At 35.1% G+C, this 19,715-nt stretch overlaps 2 protein-coding genes across 4 annotated transcripts in view; one reads left to right on the top strand and one right to left on the bottom strand.

The window, feature by feature from the left end:
- Window positions 1-1,147, top strand: part of LOC105394086 (GATOR complex protein NPRL2) — a 30,654-nt gene extending 29,507 nt beyond the window's left edge. Inside the window, exons 6-7 of the mRNA XM_048622509.1 lie at window positions 182-351; window positions 854-1,147. Coding sequence (XP_048478466.1) covers window positions 182-351; window positions 854-1,042 — 359 coding nt within the window. The 3' untranslated portion in view covers window positions 1,043-1,147. The remainder of the gene's footprint in view (window positions 1-181; window positions 352-853) is intronic.
- Window positions 1,148-3,089: 1,942 nt separating this feature from the next.
- On the bottom strand, window positions 3,090-19,467 carry LOC105392025. 3 transcript variants are annotated; one of them, XM_048622443.1, is made up of 9 exons: window positions 18,729-19,467; window positions 17,921-18,495; window positions 16,944-17,774; window positions 10,963-11,175; window positions 10,148-10,315; window positions 9,333-9,440; window positions 7,737-7,814; window positions 7,128-7,289; window positions 3,090-6,727 (listed from the first exon to the last, which is right to left on the bottom strand). In XM_048622443.1, the coding sequence occupies exons 1-9, from the start codon at window positions 19,006-19,008 to the stop codon at window positions 6,686-6,688; spliced, it is 2,457 nt and encodes an 818-aa protein (XP_048478400.1). In that variant the 5' UTR covers window positions 19,009-19,467; the 3' UTR covers window positions 3,090-6,685. The 3 variants fall into 3 exon arrangements, with proteins under 3 accessions (XP_048478400.1, XP_048478399.1, XP_048478401.1); XM_048622442.1 differs by having other exon boundaries at window positions 17,921-18,498; window positions 18,729-19,459; XM_048622444.1 differs by lacking the exon at window positions 9,333-9,440 and having other exon boundaries at window positions 17,921-18,498; window positions 18,729-19,451.
- Window positions 19,468-19,715: the final 248 nt, after the last annotated feature.

The raw sequence follows: 19,715 nt of genomic DNA, 5'->3' as shown, positions 1-19,715 counted from the left end.
AAATGTACTTGAACATAATTGTCAATAAAGTTGGCGAGTAAAAGTTTATCGACCCACTGTGCAAACTTACATGTGTGCGTGTCACTGCGTGTGCTGTGTGAAGAGCATTGAAAACCCAAAATTGGCGCGGCACGTCACCCTGTACGGGCCCTTAAACCAAACCCAACCTCCCACCTTCCAGCCCGCCAACTGCCCAAAGTGAGCGACGCGTTCCGCATGTACGCCGGCATGACGTACGGCACGTGCATCCGGGAGCTGTGCCGGCGCCTGCGCCCGCAGGACCTCGCCATCAACGAGCGCAAGCTGGTGCTGTTCGGCGTGCTCGAGGGACTCATACGCAGGGTCTATAAGGTGAGGAATGGCGTAGGGATAGGTTGAAGCGGAATGCTGCACCCAATATTGCTGGTCTTCATAGATACATTAAATATTTCATTCTTTTCACTCACTTCGGTCACTCTTCCATGTCATTCACTCATGAATTGGTTCGTTCAATTTACTTATTGGTTTAAATGTCATCCCGTGCGTTCTGCATACTTGTTTAGAAAAACTAAGATTCAAGATTACCAGGATAATTATAGAAGTCCCTGGCCACCACCCTACTCCGCCTCGCTGCCTGTCGACTTAGGTAATTTCCCAGGTGAATTCTACCTCATCTAAAAAATTACACGATCGGAGCTTCCGCAGATAAACAACAATATTTCTAAATATTCTCACAACTGTGAGTGAGTGTAATGCCCGAAGGGGTAGACGGATGTGGCTCGCAAGCGTTTTTCCTGTACATTTACACTCACGTGGTATCACCGTTTTCGAATAAGAACAATTAACATTCTAACGTCTCCTTTCCCATTTCCAGTACCCAATCAACATAACGCACGACGACGACGACGCAGACAGCGTGCGCAGCGAACACAGCCAACCTCTAGTCCGGACCTACAACGGCCTGGTCTGTCTCGACGAGCTGTGCTGCCAGGGGGGCCTGACCGCCGCCCAGCTGGAGGAACAGCTCGAGAATGATAGCAATGTCGCCTTCATTGTCAAGTGATGTGAGGATTGGTGTTTCGTTCGCTCTTTTGGATGTGTCAAGCGATGTGAGGGTTAGTGTGGTTCGTTCGTTCTTTGAGTGAAGTGACAGATGACTCCGTTCATTCATTTTGTCATTTTCAGCATGAGTCCTATGAAGTTTGACATGGTTATGCCAGGTAATTAAAGTTCATTGTCGATGGAAAACTAACAAATTACAAATAAAATGTATGGATTTGGCAGCTGTCATAGGACTCATGTTATATCTTACAAAGTATACTTAACTGAAATTTATCTCATTTAGGGTGGATTCGGCCAAACATCACGTTATACCAGGGTAACCATACCGGAATAAAACTAACACGAGAGTACATATCTGGGATAAGTACATTTGCATTCTACCAATTAATACGATGACCAACTGAATGGACGAGGAACGAAACTGTAATGCAACTAAAATAAAAATAGCTGCGTTTTCAAAGCATGCAAGAGAAATGACATGTCAACTAAGTTTGTGTGGATTTATGGATTATAATAGTATGAAATGTCATATGACGGTTTTCTAATCAGCTGATGTGCCGCCGCCATTACAAAATTACTCTCTGGGATAAGCGCGCTATACCGTCAATTTTGGCGGTGTAAATTTTTATTCTTCTGTAGTTATAAGCTACTTATCTAGGTTTCAGATTTGGTAGAATCCAAAATCTGCTTACTCCCGAGTAACTGGTAGTTTACTCTTGAGTAAAAAGTTATTCAAGCTTGGTAGAATCCACCCTTAAGTTGATAGTGATTCAGGTAAAGTCAGTTTTTTTTGTAAAGCGATGAATGGTTCATTCAGTTAAAGTTAATACGAATCTTTCACCGACGTTAGTGTTGTTATCGGCATAATATTGTTATGTTTAAATTGTTCTGAGATGTCAGTAGCGATCTCATAATGCTAAAAACTAATACCAATTAAAGTAATGTAAGTACCTACCAACATGTTTTCATAGTCTAATGAACACTTATAGGAAGCTAGTAGCTATTTTGTTACTACAATGATTTTTTGTCTATTTATGTGTAAGTAAACGGTTCAAAATCGCTCAATAATCCTACCTACTTTATATGAATAGCATATTTTTATATACGTGTTATATACTATAATGTAATCTAAATCTAGTTTAGATTTAATTGGTGCTAATCAATCATACTGACTTTTTCATAATTATAGTTCTACAAAGAACCAAATCTATTTTTACTGAAGTAAGTCAAACTTGTTAAAATATTAAAAGAATAAATAGTCATCTAGATTCTAGACTCCCACCGAAGTTCGTAAATCTGTTTAAAAAGGAAATTTGACTTTGTAACATTTTTTTTCAATTCTTCTTTTATATGTATATTTTGTAAATTCTTCAAAATTTATAAGATTTTCAAGATACCGGTAGTGTGAGGTCTAGTCTTGCGTTTAGATATAAGACCGATTGTTGTACGAATAAAGAACTGAAATAGGTAATTTAATGACTAGTCAAATATGGAATGATCCAAAAAGCCAACTACTGAAAATCACTGAATCAAAAATATTGTTTTGTTGTCTTTACTACATAATATACAGATATTTTACAATTGGTCATGAATTTCTAGTGTTAAGTATATTTTTTGGTTCTCACTCAAAAAAACATATACCTAATATATTTAAGTATACGTGTTAGATTTAAGCGCATGGGCGATATATATTATATTTACTGTAAGGATTTTTCATTGTTCATTAGTTAAAGTTTAAAAGAGATTATATAAACTATTTTGCATTTTTATTACGAAATATACTTCACTACATTTACCTACATTGTTTATATACCTAAGTACATGAAGTGTCTGTTGTATATTATGTGTTATTTTGTTTTAGAATTAAGAGAATCAATACAAATATTATAATTTCATAAAACATTGTAGTTTTACTTCACGCGGCCCCTACTTATAACAAAAAAAACGGATTCTTATAGTAATATCTTAAGTTTGATTAATTGACTTTTCCTTTGGTCGTACTTCGATCGTACATCGCTTAAAACTAAAATCAGGAATGAAACGCATAATTTGGCTTCAAGACGGTACTTTAATACATCCTTATATAACATTATATAAGTTACATAAACAGAGAATATATAGGTAACAAACCACGTGACTAGCCATTAAAAGACGAAAACTGGTGTCATAGTTAAAAAAAATCATCAATATAATAATGTCTTGATCCCTTCACTTATAAAAAGATGATAGTAATACAAAATATTTCATTAAGTGGTTTGTATTAGAATACAGGTATTTATCTCGTTTTCATCAACAAGAACTTTAAAGATCTATTAAAGTGTATAGTAGGTAGGTAAGGTAGTGAATACTGTCCCCATTCATTTAATGTCCCGATGAATTTACGAAGGGTCATAATTATTAGTTCATAGAAATAATTTATTCATAATTTCACACATTTGATTTCTTTCCAAAAATAAAACTAATTTCTAAATTCTTGAAATACCAGCAATTTATAACTTGAAATTATATGAATGGAAACAGCATACAGTATGTTGCATTTGGCACTGCCGTACAGCGTTTATAAAATGTAAAAAAACGACTTCATAAATATAATACTTGATACTCTTGTAAATAACGTAGCGGAAATTAAATAACTCCTACAAAATATGCATTATTCTTAGGTCACTATTTTATTCCATATTATTTTATCTTACATTTAGAATTAAATTGATTTTCGTTCGAGCTTTAGCAAAAATAAACCCTCATTTAAAGCACTTGTTTTAATAAATTGTAACCTACTTTTTATTTTAACAGTTTAGTCCGTCGCGTGTCATACATGAGGTTATATGGCGCATATAAAACCTATACAAAAATGGCGGCTTTTACATAAGTGGAGTAGGGCGACAAATCATGAGTCTGTCCGCCATTTTATATTGGTTGTTTATTTGCGTATACTACTTTAAATACAATGATAGCCTTAGATCATAAACAACAGGTTTGATATTTTAAAATGATTGATTAACAATATTTACCACTTAATATTTTGAATAGGCAATTGAAGATTTTTTAAGTTTTGTTGTGGATTTGTAACGGAAAGTTTTGAATATTGTCTTACAGATTTAACTCGGTAAACAAAAGTAACTAGGTATACTTATAATAACCATTTATCATACCGATCACAAATGTACTACTAATGACCACAAACTGGCGACAAAGGCCAACAAATGCTTTTCGCGTTATCTGAGTATAATTTCGGCGCAGCAGGACCACCGATTGAAATACGCACATGACTCACACAGAATATTACTGTATCGGATGGAAAATAAACATTCCCACATTATTTTTCATAAATATACTATACTGTTCACTTGTGTAAAAAGTGTCAAAAAGCATTTCCTAAACTTTCTTGTAATTATATAATATTTTTAAAGTGATTAAATTTATCGTGTGTAGTACCCATCATTTTATAATCTAAGGCTACCTTTTTTTACATTAAATTAATAAGATTGAATGGTACCTACTTAGCTTCTGCTATTAATAGAAATTACATCAAAGGATGGTACTTACTAGATTGTGTAGTACCATTCTTATCAATATCAGTACCTAGTTAATTTCACATAATTATGACCTATATTTATAAATACATAAATATATTTTACGAAGCTCAACAAAACCACATTGGTTTGCTAAACTTTTCTCTTATCCAGGCACATGAGCTATCAGAATTATACCTACATTTTATATTGAAAGTTTGCTTATTTTACAGAAACAATAAATACTTCATTCTCATAGTTTAATCATCATCATTATTAGCTTTCTATCCCCCACTACTGGATGGGAAAACAGTACAGGAATAAGCCAAAACCGTTGTTAAATAAAAATATCATACAACTGTGCTACAATCCACAAAGCACAGCTAATTACTTATAGTAGTAACGATTTTCGATCTTTCTTCTTAATTTTATGTTATAAATATTATGTTTTGTCATAGGTATTTTAATTACTGTAACTTTTAGGTATAGGTATTACATTACGCACAGTATCCTATTAGAGGTATTACCTACCTTAAATACTAAATACCTAAGTAGGTAATCAAGATCGATAATGCTGTAGAAGCAAATTTATACTTGATTTCAATACGTTTATAATTTAGGAACTCAAAATATTATTAAAATTCTTTCTTATGTTTGCTAGGGATTTTACAAAAAGGTTTTCATAGAGTTGATAATATAATTGTACGGCCACCTTTATTAGTAGCTATACACATTTGTACCCTGTGAAACTTAATTAAATGAACGAGTAAAAGTTTGTGATTGTAAGTTTGATAAAGTACAAAAGTGTATAGCTACTAACGTTGGCTCGTGTAAACATCAAACTAGGTATGTGCTTATTTTACCATATTATGTAGTACCTATTCTTTTGAAGTACGGTACGTAATTATTACGAAGTTTACTTTTCCGTAACATTATGATAAATGCGAATGTCTTTGAACATAGTTTTTAAGTGCGTTGCATAAATTTTGTGACCGACAGCAGTCGTTTGAGATTTTTAATTTATAGTTTTAAAACACAACCGTTTATTCATCTTTTTTTATCAATACAAAATAATTCTAGGTTTTTTTACATTGCCAAAATTTGGACAACATTAAAAGAAGTAGGATAGGAGTTCATACATACTTTCAATTTAATTTTTCGTTGGTAACAATAGGTACTAAATAAATATACTTTAGGTGAAAGATTTCTTAAAAGTTTTCCAATAAAATGCTTTATCAAAGGAATCGAAATTGTAAAGAAGTAGGAAAAGAGTTAATTACTTTATTTGTAACTTCATTAGGCTAAATTATCATTCTTTGAAGATAAATAAAGGGCATCAATAAAACAACCCCTAAATAATCATTGATCATACTATTGTACTTATACTTCATTTTTACGCTATATCTCAATAAGAATTTCTCAGCAGATTATTATAAGCATCGCTCTAACTTTATTCGTTCATGGTGTCATAATTAACAAGGCAAGGTTTTCTTTACCGTCAACCATTTAAATTGTGTTTTTTTTATCCGCATGGCTTATACTTATAACTTATAAGCACTACAGTTTTTCTGTCACTGTAAGGATCTCCAAAGGCAGAGATTCACTGAGCTCCACTCAGAATAAGGCAAACGACACCAGAGACAGTCGCATAAAGATATGACTACACACATAGCTACTTATATGTATTATAAATAATCATCATTTTCACTTACATTACTTATTTTAAACAACCATTTTCGAAGTACCTGATCATTGCGTAAATCATCGCTGCTGTTGTAAAAAGGATCCTGACGGATTAGAAGTTTTTAGCGTTTGAGCTGTGAAAAATCGAGAGACGCCACCTAGCGGCACACACGCAAAACTGCCTCCGCGCTATTGCGTCTGAGACTAAAGTAATTAGTCGTTTTGTAAACGAGTTATAATTATAAATTATTATACATTATGTACTTGATGTTCTCAATCGATTCCATTTAGAATTGTATAATTAGACTTACGATTTAGGTAGCTGCAACGGTTTCAAGTAGGTACATGTTTCATCTACGGATTCTTGTAGTGTAAGATAAGATGCAGATGCCATCAACCGATCGTTCTATGTTTCAACTAAAAGGCGTAAAATGTTAAGAGTTTCAGCTTTACCCGGAGCACATTTCAGAGTGATCGTCCCACGCCGCCACCTGCAAAAAAACATACTTACATTAAATATTACAATCTTATTTATTGACTTACTTATTTTGGAAAATTCCGGCTGATCTAGCAAAGCTTAAATTAACACTTATGCCTTACGACATAAGCTACACTGTAGCAAAGAATCGTATAAGCGCCATCTATTTGTGATTTCGGCAAATACAATGTCTCTGAATCTATAGTGAATAATAATGTAAAATCAAAGCCTTCTGCGCTAATGTTGGATTTATAAAGGAATGATATTTAAAGAGGATTGGGGCACGCTCTCTCCGCCGGCACCCCTGACACCGCGGCACTTCAATAATACTCCTTATTCCCTACTCCACAAGACACACTAACAAAGACACTCTTAACAGCGCCATTTATCCCCACCAACTCGCACTATCTCACCTGACAGTCCCGCGAGCAGTACCACTGGTTCCCGCAGCCCGCACACACGAACTGCGCGTCTCTCCGCCGGCATCCCTGGCAGAGGGGGGCGTCCGCGGGGGGGGAGGCGCCGCGCGCGGAGGGGGAGGATGCGGCTGAACGGGAGGTCGCTTCTTCGTCGTCCTGGAAATGTAGAGAATGTTGATAATCATGTATTTTTTTACAAATTTCAACCGCGGTGGTCATTGTGAGAATAGCCATCTGCGCGGGAGTAGACTGTGTGAGCAGTAGGCACGCAGGTGCATACTTAATTTATCTATATATGCATTCTTTAGAATAATACAGCTAGGACTAGAATTGACTAGATTAACGACTTTTGAAATGATTTGACTAATCCATAGTGCTTTTTTATTCCTTTTATTTACTCGACCAGGCAGCTTTAGAAAGGTATTGAAATTTACCTATGCCTTTAGGTTCACAGCAATGGTTTCAATCACAGTGTTGCCACATTACCTAACTACCCCAAAAGTAAGGGTGTTTTATGTAATTTTAAGACATAATTTTCCATGAAACTCTCTCCAACTATCCATAGTTTCATATATTTTTTAAAAGTCTCGTATCCATACTCACAAGTTGCACGACCTCCTCCGGTTTCTCCGCCTCGGCCGCGCTCGGCTGCACCGGCGTGATCGTGATCTCTCCACAGTTCTAGAACATTCCAACTTGGAGTTAGTTGTGTCATGAAAGGATTTCTTTATTTAATAATTTACAACAAGATGTACGGTCACCTGAAAAGTAGCTATACACCTCTGTACCTTTAAAAACTTATGAACCGTCAAGGTTTCAATGAATTGATAGGCGGTTTCAGATTGACAAGTAACAAAATTGTATAGACACTTATGCCGTTGACTGTATCTTAGGTCCTATGTACAAAGTAAGCCTGTGGAACTGCTTTTTCAATACATTAACAGATATAATAAGTATAAATGGGATTGAAAATGCGTGAATTGAATGAAAATTTATAGTCGACGTGTCGTCAGTAAAATGTTGAGTAAATATTTGTAAATAATTGCAGGGTCTAATCAATGATCGGTAAAATTAGGGTCCCTTTACAATATCGTTTGTTATTTTATGGCAAATTTTACTACCTCTTTAGCATTCCCAATTATTCAAAGAAATGTTGAGATGAAACTGTAAAGGGAACCCAAGGTTTGACTTCACAAAGTATGGCATGTAAATGAAAATTTGTGATTTATGACAATTTTAAGTACTTTCCTTTAATTTTGAAAATTACAAAATGTATTTAAGTATCATATTATAATATACATTATACAAACTAGTAAGTTATAAATAATGAATGAAAAAAACTTGTTATAAATCACAATCAGTAAATGAGTATTGCCATTACCATTATCAATTCAATAAAATGTCACAACATCTATGGGGTCTTGACATACAGTTGGAGATACACATATAGAAAAAAACTAATTTATAATTTTCTACGTCGTTTTAGTGAAAGGCAAAAGTTATTTGTTTGACGACCGAATGGCGTAGTGGTTAGTGACCCTGACTACTGAGCCGAAGGTCCCGGGTTCGATTCCCGGCTGGGACAGATATTTGTTTAAACACAGATATTTGTCCTCGGGTCTTGGGTGTTGATATTTATATTTAGTATCTATCTATCTATGTATTTGTGTAGATATATCAGCTGTCCGATACCCATAACACAGGTTCTGCCTAGCTTGGGGTCGGATGGCCGTGTGTGAGATGTCCCCACATATTATTATTATTATTATTATTATTATTATTATTTGTTGGTTGCATAAGAGATATTTGCATTGAATATAGTTTATATTTTATAAACACATAACACTACGTGCTACGCGTTGCGAGCGTCAGAACGCAAGAATCCCGTCGATATTTGCAAAAAATACAACGCATTTATTTGCGGTGCGTTATTGCCGAGACATATTGTACATATTACCGATGTTGGATGAAACTTAAAGTCGCAATCCATCCATCCATCAATTCATTGTTTATTATTACTATTCTTTTTCAATTTATTAACATATTTGAATTATAGGTTTTTCATCTAAAACAAAATAAAAAGAATCTCCAACTGCTACAGACAAACCATTTTACACAGCTTAAAACTAAATTTTGAATTTGGAATCGTCGAGGCCAATCGGAACATCAATTAGGATGTTTGTACGATTAAGTTGGTACCTTGGCCTGACCGAAAGATGGTAATGTTGGTGCTTTTTGATTCCTTTCCGGCGATGTAAGCAGTTTAGCCAACGTCGGCGAGTAACTCTGCGGGGAGGCGGCCGCCTGCTGGAATGTTGGCAACACCCATTCAAGCATTTCAAAATTGGAATCGAAGCTTGCCGAGGTGGCCAGTGTGATTGTATTTTTTTTTACAATTTGAACTTTTTAATTTGACTGTTTTTTTAAATGTAAATGTGTACGATTAAATTTGAATGCATTGCATAGCTTTACTGATTATTTTCTTGTAAAGAAACTACAAACACACTTGGCATAGATAGATATTAGGTACAATATTGCAGCATATGTAAAAAATGTACATAAGCAGAAATGACCTATAATAGTAAAGCTTGTAAATGATTTGAATATGACGTAATGGTGGAATTGTGACGGAATTTTAATGTGTATTTAATTAGGGTGTAATGATACAATACATATCCACTATTTCTAATCGAAGTAAGGTAGTCTATTTAAATATTTAAAAAACTGCCATCATTATCTAATACATTAAAATAGATTGTTACGAAATAAAACGGTACACAACTGTTCTACGCATTTTTATCTATAAGTTTAGTTATTAATTTAAAAGAAATAATGTGATGTCTTCTGATATATTCTGCTTTGGCTTCCAGTTTAAAATAAAGCCGACTAGACACTATTTTAAAACTCAATTATAAAGTATCAAACCTACAAACAAATCTTAAAACAAAAAAAGCATCGCTCAAAAAGTTTACCAGCCAGCAGCATCGACCCACCAAGGAGTCCCACCAACTAACCTTCGTCAAGATGCCGTGCAGCAAGGAGTTTTGTTGCGAGTTGCCGCCTTCTTGGTTGGAGTTGACCGGTAACAGTGAGATCTCGGGGTACGGGGGCGGCGGCAGGCGCGGGCTGGAAGACGCCAGGCGCTCCCTCTCGCTCTGCTTTGTGGGCATGTGCACTTCTTCCTGTGAGAGAAAGAGATAGTGAGATGATTTTAGTGCAGTGCTACATAAAATCATGAAGTTGCTGCATAATCTTCATTAGACAATTCATAGCAGCGTGTCAGAATCCATAATCCATATATGTAATATTAATTAGTTTATTGTGGGTCAGCTAGGATCTCACAAGTTGGGGGTGGTGGTTACATAGTCGAGGTAACATAGTAGGAAACCACTGAGGCGTCGAAAGATGGCTAGTAGCGCCTTATATGCAGTGCTGGCAGTCGCTATAAAACTTGATCCCCACTTGTCAGCTAGTAGCCATCCTAACAAAGCTTATTTCTACATTTATAATAATATATACACACTCTAATCTCCTGACTCGGTCTCTCCGCGCGCCGTCGCTCCGGTCTCGCCGGGGGCTCCGGTCTATGAGGCATCATGTCGGGCCGCGGCGGGATCAGCCAGCCCCGAGTTCTGTTGCTGCTACATCAACAGGAGTACCTACCAACCAACCTTGACCCGGAGATTCAGCCTTTGGGTTACCGAGGTAGTGACTTAGGAAGGGCTATTATTCAACCCATAAAGTATGATTGAAATCGGTGCTGGAAGCCATCATAACCTGTAATATGTTTCTTTCTATGTGTACGCTCTAAAATCGTTACTATACTCACTCTAATCTCCTGACTCGGCCTCTCCGCTCGCCGCCGCTCCGGTCTTGCCGGCGGCTCCGGCCGATGCGGCATCATGTCGGGCCGCGGCGGGATGAGGCCCGGGTTCTGCTGCTGGATGTTCGCGAACTGAACTAACACGTCTTTGAACGACATGCCATTGGGTAAACTGGCCCCTTGCATTTGGGAGAGGCGTTCGAGCATCGCTTTTTGGTTCTGCAAGAGTAAAAAAATAATGGGGTTGATTTTAATAAGGAATTTTTAATAAGGATTTTTTATTATTTACATGGCAATGTCTACAGACGACTGGGTGGCGCAGTTGTTTGTAACTCTATCTGCTATGACGAGGAACCCGGGTTTGATCCCCAGCGGGGATTTTGTTGTTGTTTATAGGGTGGCAACATTTCTGGCTCCTTATGGCAAAAATGTGCTATGTACTTCTGCCTACAGCGCAACCTCAAGGGCAAGTAGAACCATAGTACAAGGTGTTTTTATTTGTAATAAATAGTGTTCAAAACATAACCTAAAAATAACCTATAAATAAAAATAACAAAATGGATTTGGAATGTTCAGGATGTCAACAAAAGATCCCAAATCGACAATACCTAACTTGCAGTCTGTGCAGTAATCATTACGATATAGAATGTGCGAATGTTTCTATTCAGCGTTTCCTAAATACTATGACAATAGAACACAGAAAAAAATGGAAGTGTCAAGTTTGCATCTGTAAAACTCCGAAGACGGGAAACATAAACAAAGCTATTTTGCCTAAAAATAACGATCTACCGCAACATAAAAAATCACCTACCGAACAAAACAATGTTACTACCCGGAAAAAGACCATTAGTCCTATAAATAATGACTCCATTAATTCAGAGGACCTCAGTATTCTCGGTGATACGATAGTAACTGATAACTCAATGCAAACCAAAACTGAACTAACACTAGAAAACTTGAGTCAGATGATTTCACAAAAACTAAAAGAAAACAATGTTTCTATTATACTAGAAATTCAGAATACTATTCAACTGGAAATAAACAAAGCTATTAATAAACTAAAAGAAGATATCACAGGCGATATTGATGCATTAAATTCAAAAAACAATGAAAGAAAACAAGAAATTGAAAAAATTAATGAGAAAATACAACGCATACAAGAAGAAAACAACAATCTTAAAGAAGAAATTAAGCAACTACAACATAAAATACCTGAAACGATACCAGTATACAAAGAGAGTGACAACAAGAAATTTGTAATATACGGATTAGCAGAATATTATAAGGAAACCGAATATGATCTCAACACTCGAATTACGGAAATACTCCGTGAGTACTTGAATATAGATGTATTTTATTCCATCGAAGATACATATAGAGTGGGAAAATACCGTAATAATAACCGTCCCCTCGTAGTTGAGCTTTTAAGCAAGAAAATGGTTAAGTACATACATGAAAATAAATACTACCTGGAAGGAACACAATTATCAATTGGAGAATATTTAGGAGAAAAAGAAAGAAAAGATCGGAAACAACTAAGAGAAAAGATGCTTAAGGCTAGAAAAGACGGACTTCATGCAATAATAAGAGACAACAAACTGTACATACAAGGAAAACAAGTCAAGTCAGGAGAAGAAGTAGAAACGTATATTAGAGAAGAGCACAACAACACTCAGTCATCTTTCCAGCATAACAATAAAACAAGATCTAACTACACCAGAAACAACTTTCGATACCAACAAGACTCCAGTCATACCTTTCGTGGAAATGGATCACAATTTTAATATATTATTCCAAAACATGCAAAGTATTAAAAACAAAATTGATCTACTAGAAGCATTTGTTGATCAACAACCTAAATTTAATGCTATATGCATTTCAGAAACATGGCTTTACGAAAACACTTTGCAATTATTAAATATAAGTGGCTATAAAATAGCAGCCTCATTTTGTAGAAAGAATACCACTGGAGGTGGTACATGCATTCTTCTACAAAATAACATAGAATTTATTGAAAGGAAGGATATAACTGATATGTCAATAGAGTATGCATTAGAAATATGTGCTGCTGAATTACCGAAGGAGAACATTTTGCTTATATCATTGTACTGGAACGGAAATTCAAAGACTGAAAATATTTTTAATGACCAACTAAAGCAAATACTTAAATATATAACTAAAAATTGTAAACATTTAAAAGTAATTATAGGAGGAGATTTCAATATCAATGTACTAGTCAATAGTTTAAAAGCCAACGTTTTTATAGATTTAATGTTAGAACATAAACTTACCCAACATATTAATGAGCCCACACATGTAACACCAACCACAGAAACTTGTCTAGATTTGATATTTACAAATTTCTCCAGTAACAATATACAAACAAAGGTAGAGAAACTAGGTTTTTCCGATCATAGTGGAACTGTTATTAAATTAAAATTACTAAAACAGACAAAAAAAGTAACATGGCTATCAGAAAAAAGAATTTTCAGTAATGATAACATATTAAAATTTAAATCTAAACTAGGCACAGTAGATTGGTACGATATAATTATAAATAATAACAATGTAAACGAAAATTACACATCATTTCATAATTTACTACAAGATATATTAAATGACTGCATACCCAAACAAATTATAAAAATAAAACCTAAATACAAAAAACACTGGCTGACAATAGGAATTAAAAAATCAAGTCAAAATAAAAGACTATTAAAATTACTATTGCTAAATAATGAGAACCCGGTACTAAGAAATCATTATAAAATATATGAAAAATGTCTTAAAAGAGTTGTAAACACATCAAAAAAATTACAGTACATTCAAAAATTAAAGAAATCTACAAATAAAGTAAAATGTATGTGGAACATTATAAATGAACGTACAAATAAAAACATATTTAAAGAAAAAAATAATACAAAATTGATAAAAAAGAATACTATAATAACTGAACCGAAGGCAGTTGCAAATGAATTTAACAACTTTTTTGCATCCATTGGCGAGACACGGAAAACTGAAGCATGTGGATTACCTGTAATTCAACCAGTACAGAACACTATGTTTCTAAACCCAGTAGATTACAGTGAAATCTTTAAAATAATTAAAAACCTAAATAATAAACAGAGCTATGGAATCGATGAACTCCCTCCCTCTCTATATAGACAATGCGCAGAAGAACTAACTTTACCAATTTGCTTATTAATCAACCAATCTTTCCAAGAAGGTACATTCCCTGAACTTTTAAAAATTACAGTTACAAAACCGATTCATAAAAAAAACGATAAAACTGACCCAAATCAATATCGACCAATTGCTTTGCTTCCTACAGCTTCAAAAATTTTTGAAAGAGCAATGTTCAACCGCGTTTATAAGTTTTGTGAAAAATTTAACATTTTTGATGACTGTCAAAACGGTTTTCGTAAAAAAAGATCAACTATTACAGCCGTTTTTAAATATATGAACGAAGTCTTAAACATACTAAATAATAAAAAATATGCCATAGGAATCCTTTTAGATATGACTAAAGCGTATGACAAAGTGCAACACGATATATTATTAAATAAATTATATAATATAGGCATCCGTGGTGATGCATATAAATGGTTCAGTTCTTACCTAAAGAACAGAGAACAACTAGTAGAAATTGAATATTTTGATTTTAACTCAAACAAAATTTTAAATATTAGATCAGATAAAAAGATAATAAATGCATCTATCCCTCAAGGAAGTGTACTAGGATGTCTTTTATTCTTAATTTACATAAATGATCTTCCAAAAATAATGGCAGAACATTGCGTTTTATTTGCAGATGATATTTCTTTGCTTACATCTTCTAAAGATAATAATAACCTAAATAATAAATTAAACACTATGATTCAAAAAACAAAATCTTGGCTTAGCGAACATAATCTTGAAATAAACTTCTCAAAAACTAAAATTATAACTTTCCATCCTCATCAAAAACAATCTTTATCATTAAATTTTCAATACGAAGGAATACCTCTAGAAACTGTGAATGAGTTTTCGTTACTTGGATTAACAATTGACAAACATGTGAATTGGAAACCCCATATTAATAAAATCAGACAAAAACTATCAAAATTTTCATATGCACTTCGAGAAATTAAAAAAACTACAGATATTAAAACTGCTATAGTCACCTACTATGCATATGCGTTCTCGTGGCTTTGCTATGGTGTCATCTTATGGGGAAATAGTACAGATGCACCTGACCTATTTGTAGCTCAGAAAAAACTTATGCGCATTATAGCAAATATTGTAGTTACTGATAGTTGTAGACCTTATTTCATAAAACATAAAATTCTTACATTACCATCTATTTACATACTTGAAATTTGCAAATTTGTTAAAAACAACATGATATTATTTTCAACTAGAGGTAATGTGCAATCAAATTACTCCTTAAGAAACAAAGACCGTTTAAACTGTCCCGCTTCACGGCTTAAAATGTGTTCTTCTGGTCCTATATCTATGGCTGTTAAAATATTTAATAATTTACCAGATAGAATAAAGAAAATTGAAAGTCTAAGTTCATTTATAAAAATATTGAAAGATTTTTTGTTGGATAAAGCTTATTATAGTATAGAAGAATATTATTTAGATACTAAGTAAATGTTGATTTAATTTGTAAGGTAAATACCTATTTTTGTTATAATTTATGTGTAATACCTAGTTATTAGATACTAAGAATATTTGTAAACCCTTTATATTAGTTTTAATTTGCTGTGCCCGACAGGGTCCATAAAGTTCTTAATTTAATGTATTTAACACCTGTAAAATTTACTTATGGATGCAATAAAAGATTGAGTATTGAGTATTGAGTATTGTTTGTGTGCAATATTTAGAATCCCACAGCAATAAGGACAGTTACGTAATAAAATTGATAAACATAAAAATACTCTTTATGTCTCCATTGGTGAATCTATTTGGGTAGCAGAAGGCCTATCAAATTGTGTTATTATAATGTTTGTTTGCTTCAGAATTGGGAACAATGGCTCACTCCATTGACCTAATAGGGGTTTGCTGGTAAACATAACGCGAATTTGATAAACGGTTATTGTAGTGTATTGTAGCTGTAGTCGCCAAATATGCGTTACATAGTTGTAATACAATTAGTCGACGCGATTCAGCTTACTACATTAAAATTGGTCCAGCCGTTTTGCCGTAAGAGTAACAAACATCCATCCATCAATACTTACAAACTTTCACGGTTATAATACACTCTCGTGCTATGAAAAAGTTCCACTTGCCATTGACATTCCATATTTCGGTGGAACTTTTTAATTGTTCATGAGTGTATAAAGTTGGATAGGTATGATAACTACTAAAAACGGTTTCAAATATTGAATATACCTACCTATTACCTAGTTACTAGGAGTAATAAATAGGATACCTGGCAACAGTAATAATACGAAACGTCTTATTAAACAAACAGATGCAAGTGCAGCGGTCGGGAAGTGGGTCAAGGATGCGGGAATTAAGTGTATTGACTCGCGCGGCGAGGACGCTTCGCTACGCCAGCCAGTGTAATAATAATAACTAATAAAGCTGGTAGTAATACCAGTGCTATAAAGTTTACAGAAATTTTCTTTTATAAAAATATTTGATTGATGCCAGGATGCGTCAAGTTGTTTGAGGAAAACATTTAGTTTTTTTTCGTTTTAGAAAACTACAAAAACCTGAAATGACCGGAAAATACTTGTAAATTTGAATGTAAAATTCTGAAAATTATAGTTTGATATTCAAGCATGAATGGTACTGTGTACTGCTGTCACCAAAAAGGAAAGTTTTATCTATTTATACAAGAAATATTTAAGTATCTACTCCAAGTTGTTTTAAGGTGACTGAAAGATTTTCGCAAAATAGTAGGATAGACCGCATCTAGTGGCGTGCTTTAGGAAAGGCATACCTTTAGCAGTGGTTTGCTATAGACTGAAGAAGTAGAGAAGTAATCATGCACTCACCATATCCAAGTTATTGAATATCATTCCTAGATTAAGATTCTCCACCTTAGGCAGGGCCTGGCGCGGCGCATTCATCATGTTAGGGTTCAGTATCGACTTCATTCTTCTTCCTCGCCTCGGGGTGACATCCGGGTTCCGCTGCCTGTAATCTGCTATTATAGACTTCACATCTTTAGTGGGCCCCTGTCTGCCCATCGGTAGACCAAAGCTATTTAACTGTCCATTCATATTCATATCTCGAGGAAACGGCATTGTAGGCCCCGGCATCATTAGCTGTTGGGGGAAAACCTTGGGCATATTCATATGAGCTGCCTTATCGTAAGGAGGTGGCAACCCTGACATGTTGAAGTGTGATGTCGGAGGCATTATAGGCGGCTGTATGATCGGCTGGTTAACACTAGTTACAGGCGGTTTTAGTGCCAGACCAGATATTTCATCGCTTTTATCTATGGCCAAGTTTTTAGATGCATTTAGGTAGTCAAAGGGATCTTTGCAGTTGCCATTGTTTACTTCTGATGACTTCTCAAATGATATCACCTGTTTTCTTCTGAGTAATCGGAGTAAGATTTCTTCTTTCACTTTCTTTAGGTGGAGGATGTTGTTCCATTCATGTTCTTTCTTTTGGGCTAGCTCTCTCAGGGTCTGTATTTCTGATAGCAGCTGCTCCGTATGCCTCTGTATCTCATCAACATTGTTCTTTGTGGCGGTCTGGATGTAGTCGTTGATCATGCTGTCATGCTTCGGGAAGGTCTTCTCAACTTCCTGACAGAGCTTCTTGAGGGGTGATTCTTCCACTTCCTCACTTGCACGTCTCTTTATTGGCTGCTCGTCCTGAAAAAATTATTTAAATTAACATTTTTTTCTATAGCTAAAATTATTAGAAGAAATAAATGAATATTGATCTCAAAGTTATAATCTTACTGTTAAATTTATAGAAGCTTAAGAATCTAGAGAATTGTGATAAGAAAACTCATTACCTTTGCTATGTCTCCATTCACAGGCAAAACATCAGGCTTTGCCATTTCAGGCTGTGTCTCAACTTTTGTATAATCTTTAGGAATATTATTAGTCTCAGGTTTAGGCACTTCTTTCATTTCCACATCTGCCTCTTTGACCACCTCAGGGCATTTTTCTTCCTGTTTTTCTACAATTGGCTCAGGAACTTTAGCCACTGTCTTTTTCTCTTCAACTACTAACTTAATATTATTTATTTCATTTTGTTTAACTGCTTGTGTCTCAGGTATTGTGACTTTTGGTTCAAATTCAATTGTTTTCTCTTCAGGTTTTTTCTCCTGTTCTATAGTTTTGGTGTCTACATCAACTTCCTCAGTTTTCGGAGGTCTTTCTAAAGATTCTTCCTCTAACTGAGATTGGTTAGATGTTTCCTCAACTATCTCCAGTTTCCCTGGACTCTCGGGGCTGACCTCTATTCTTTCCAAAGAGGGTTCAGCATGAGCTATCTCCATAGGGACTTCAGCTCCCACATTACTATCTGTAGGGGGCTCACTGTCTAAAGTACTATCAATGGAACTATTGTCATCTTTGAGTAATTCTTCTGGAAATAAAAAAAGTACCATGAATTTTGAAGAAAATCTAAATTAAAAGTTTGCACAATGGATTTAGGTAATTGACTTGCAGGTCTTAAGACAGTAACTGTTATAAATAGACCTATGCCACACAATGTGATCAAAAACTCTTTGCTTTTAGATACAGAAGAAGCCTATATTCAGCAGTTCACCATAATTGACTGATGATGTTAAAATACCAAGATGCAAACAGCCTTACCCTTAATCCGCTCAGATTGCAGATCTAGCGTCCTTCCATTGTCTACTGTAATCTCAGTTTCTACTTTTTCTTTGGCATTTTCATCACAGTCCCGCTCCGCAGGTTCCACCGCCGCGTCGCCGGTTTCCTCTGGAGCATCCACTTTTTCCACCTTCACCTCCTGCAGGTCTATAGCCAGGGGGTCCACATCGCCAGCACCCTCCTCCACCGGAGGCACCGCCTGCACATCCCCTGGGACTGTTTTAGGGGAATCCACTAGTTTAACACTTATATCGTTCATGTTTATTTACATATTTTTAGTCTTCCACAGACAGTCACCAGACTGAACCGGAGTCCGATGAAGCCGCTCGCACCATCGTACACACACTCGCACTCGATGTACTCGCGTCTCACGACACCGCGCGGCTCACTCCATGCACAGACAACATAGAACACTACAGCAATTTAGGGAATTTACTATCCATTGGGTAATATCGTGATGCGTCAAGCTTTAGCCATGAACTCAGAGGTCATTACTCCAAGAACAGTATGACAACTAATTGAACTCAATGATACATACACTAGTTGGTATTCGATAGGTTTGATTATGGAGAAAGGATAAAGATTTGTATTGTACTAATTATTTTTTTGGCTATGAAAAATTGCACATAGCATCACACAAATCGCACGCATCGCGAATCCAGTTGCCATACGAAAACGAAACAAAGACACAAATAACAATGAAATGAAAATATTTTTTACTTGAATCATTGGCTACGATATAAAAACACAGCATCCCTTTTTTGATAAAATAACCACGGCGGCGTGGCGGCACGGGGCTAATAATTTAATTTTGTAATGTTCTATGCATTGTAACATTGCCGCAAATATGATTTTAGCTCCATTTAGTAAATAATATTTCGGGCTGGCAATAATGACATCGGAAAAAAATAGACAAGCTCTGAAATTATACGTCTTACGCAAACGTGTTTTCTAATTTAGTCTAAT

This window comes from Plutella xylostella, chromosome 8, assembly GCF_932276165.1.
Source record: "Plutella xylostella chromosome 8, ilPluXylo3.1, whole genome shotgun sequence".
Lineage (NCBI taxonomy): Eukaryota > Metazoa > Arthropoda > Insecta > Lepidoptera > Plutellidae > Plutella > Plutella xylostella.
Note: the sequence above shows the minus strand (reverse complement) of the source record. Positions and strands in the feature narration are given on the sequence as shown.

Coding starts and splice junctions, on each gene's coding strand:
- LOC105392025 (XM_048622442.1), bottom strand. CDS start 19,008: ATGAACGATATAAGTGTTAAACTAGTGGATTCCCCTAAAACAGTCCCA. Junction 10,316..10,962: donor GGCCGAGTCAGGAGATTAGA/GTGAGTATAGTA, acceptor TTTCTCTCACAG/GAAGAAGTGCACATGCCCAC. Junction 6,728..7,127: donor ACTGCTCGCGGGACTGTCAG/GTGAGATAGTGC, acceptor GTTTTTTTGCAG/GTGGCGGCGTGGGACGATCA.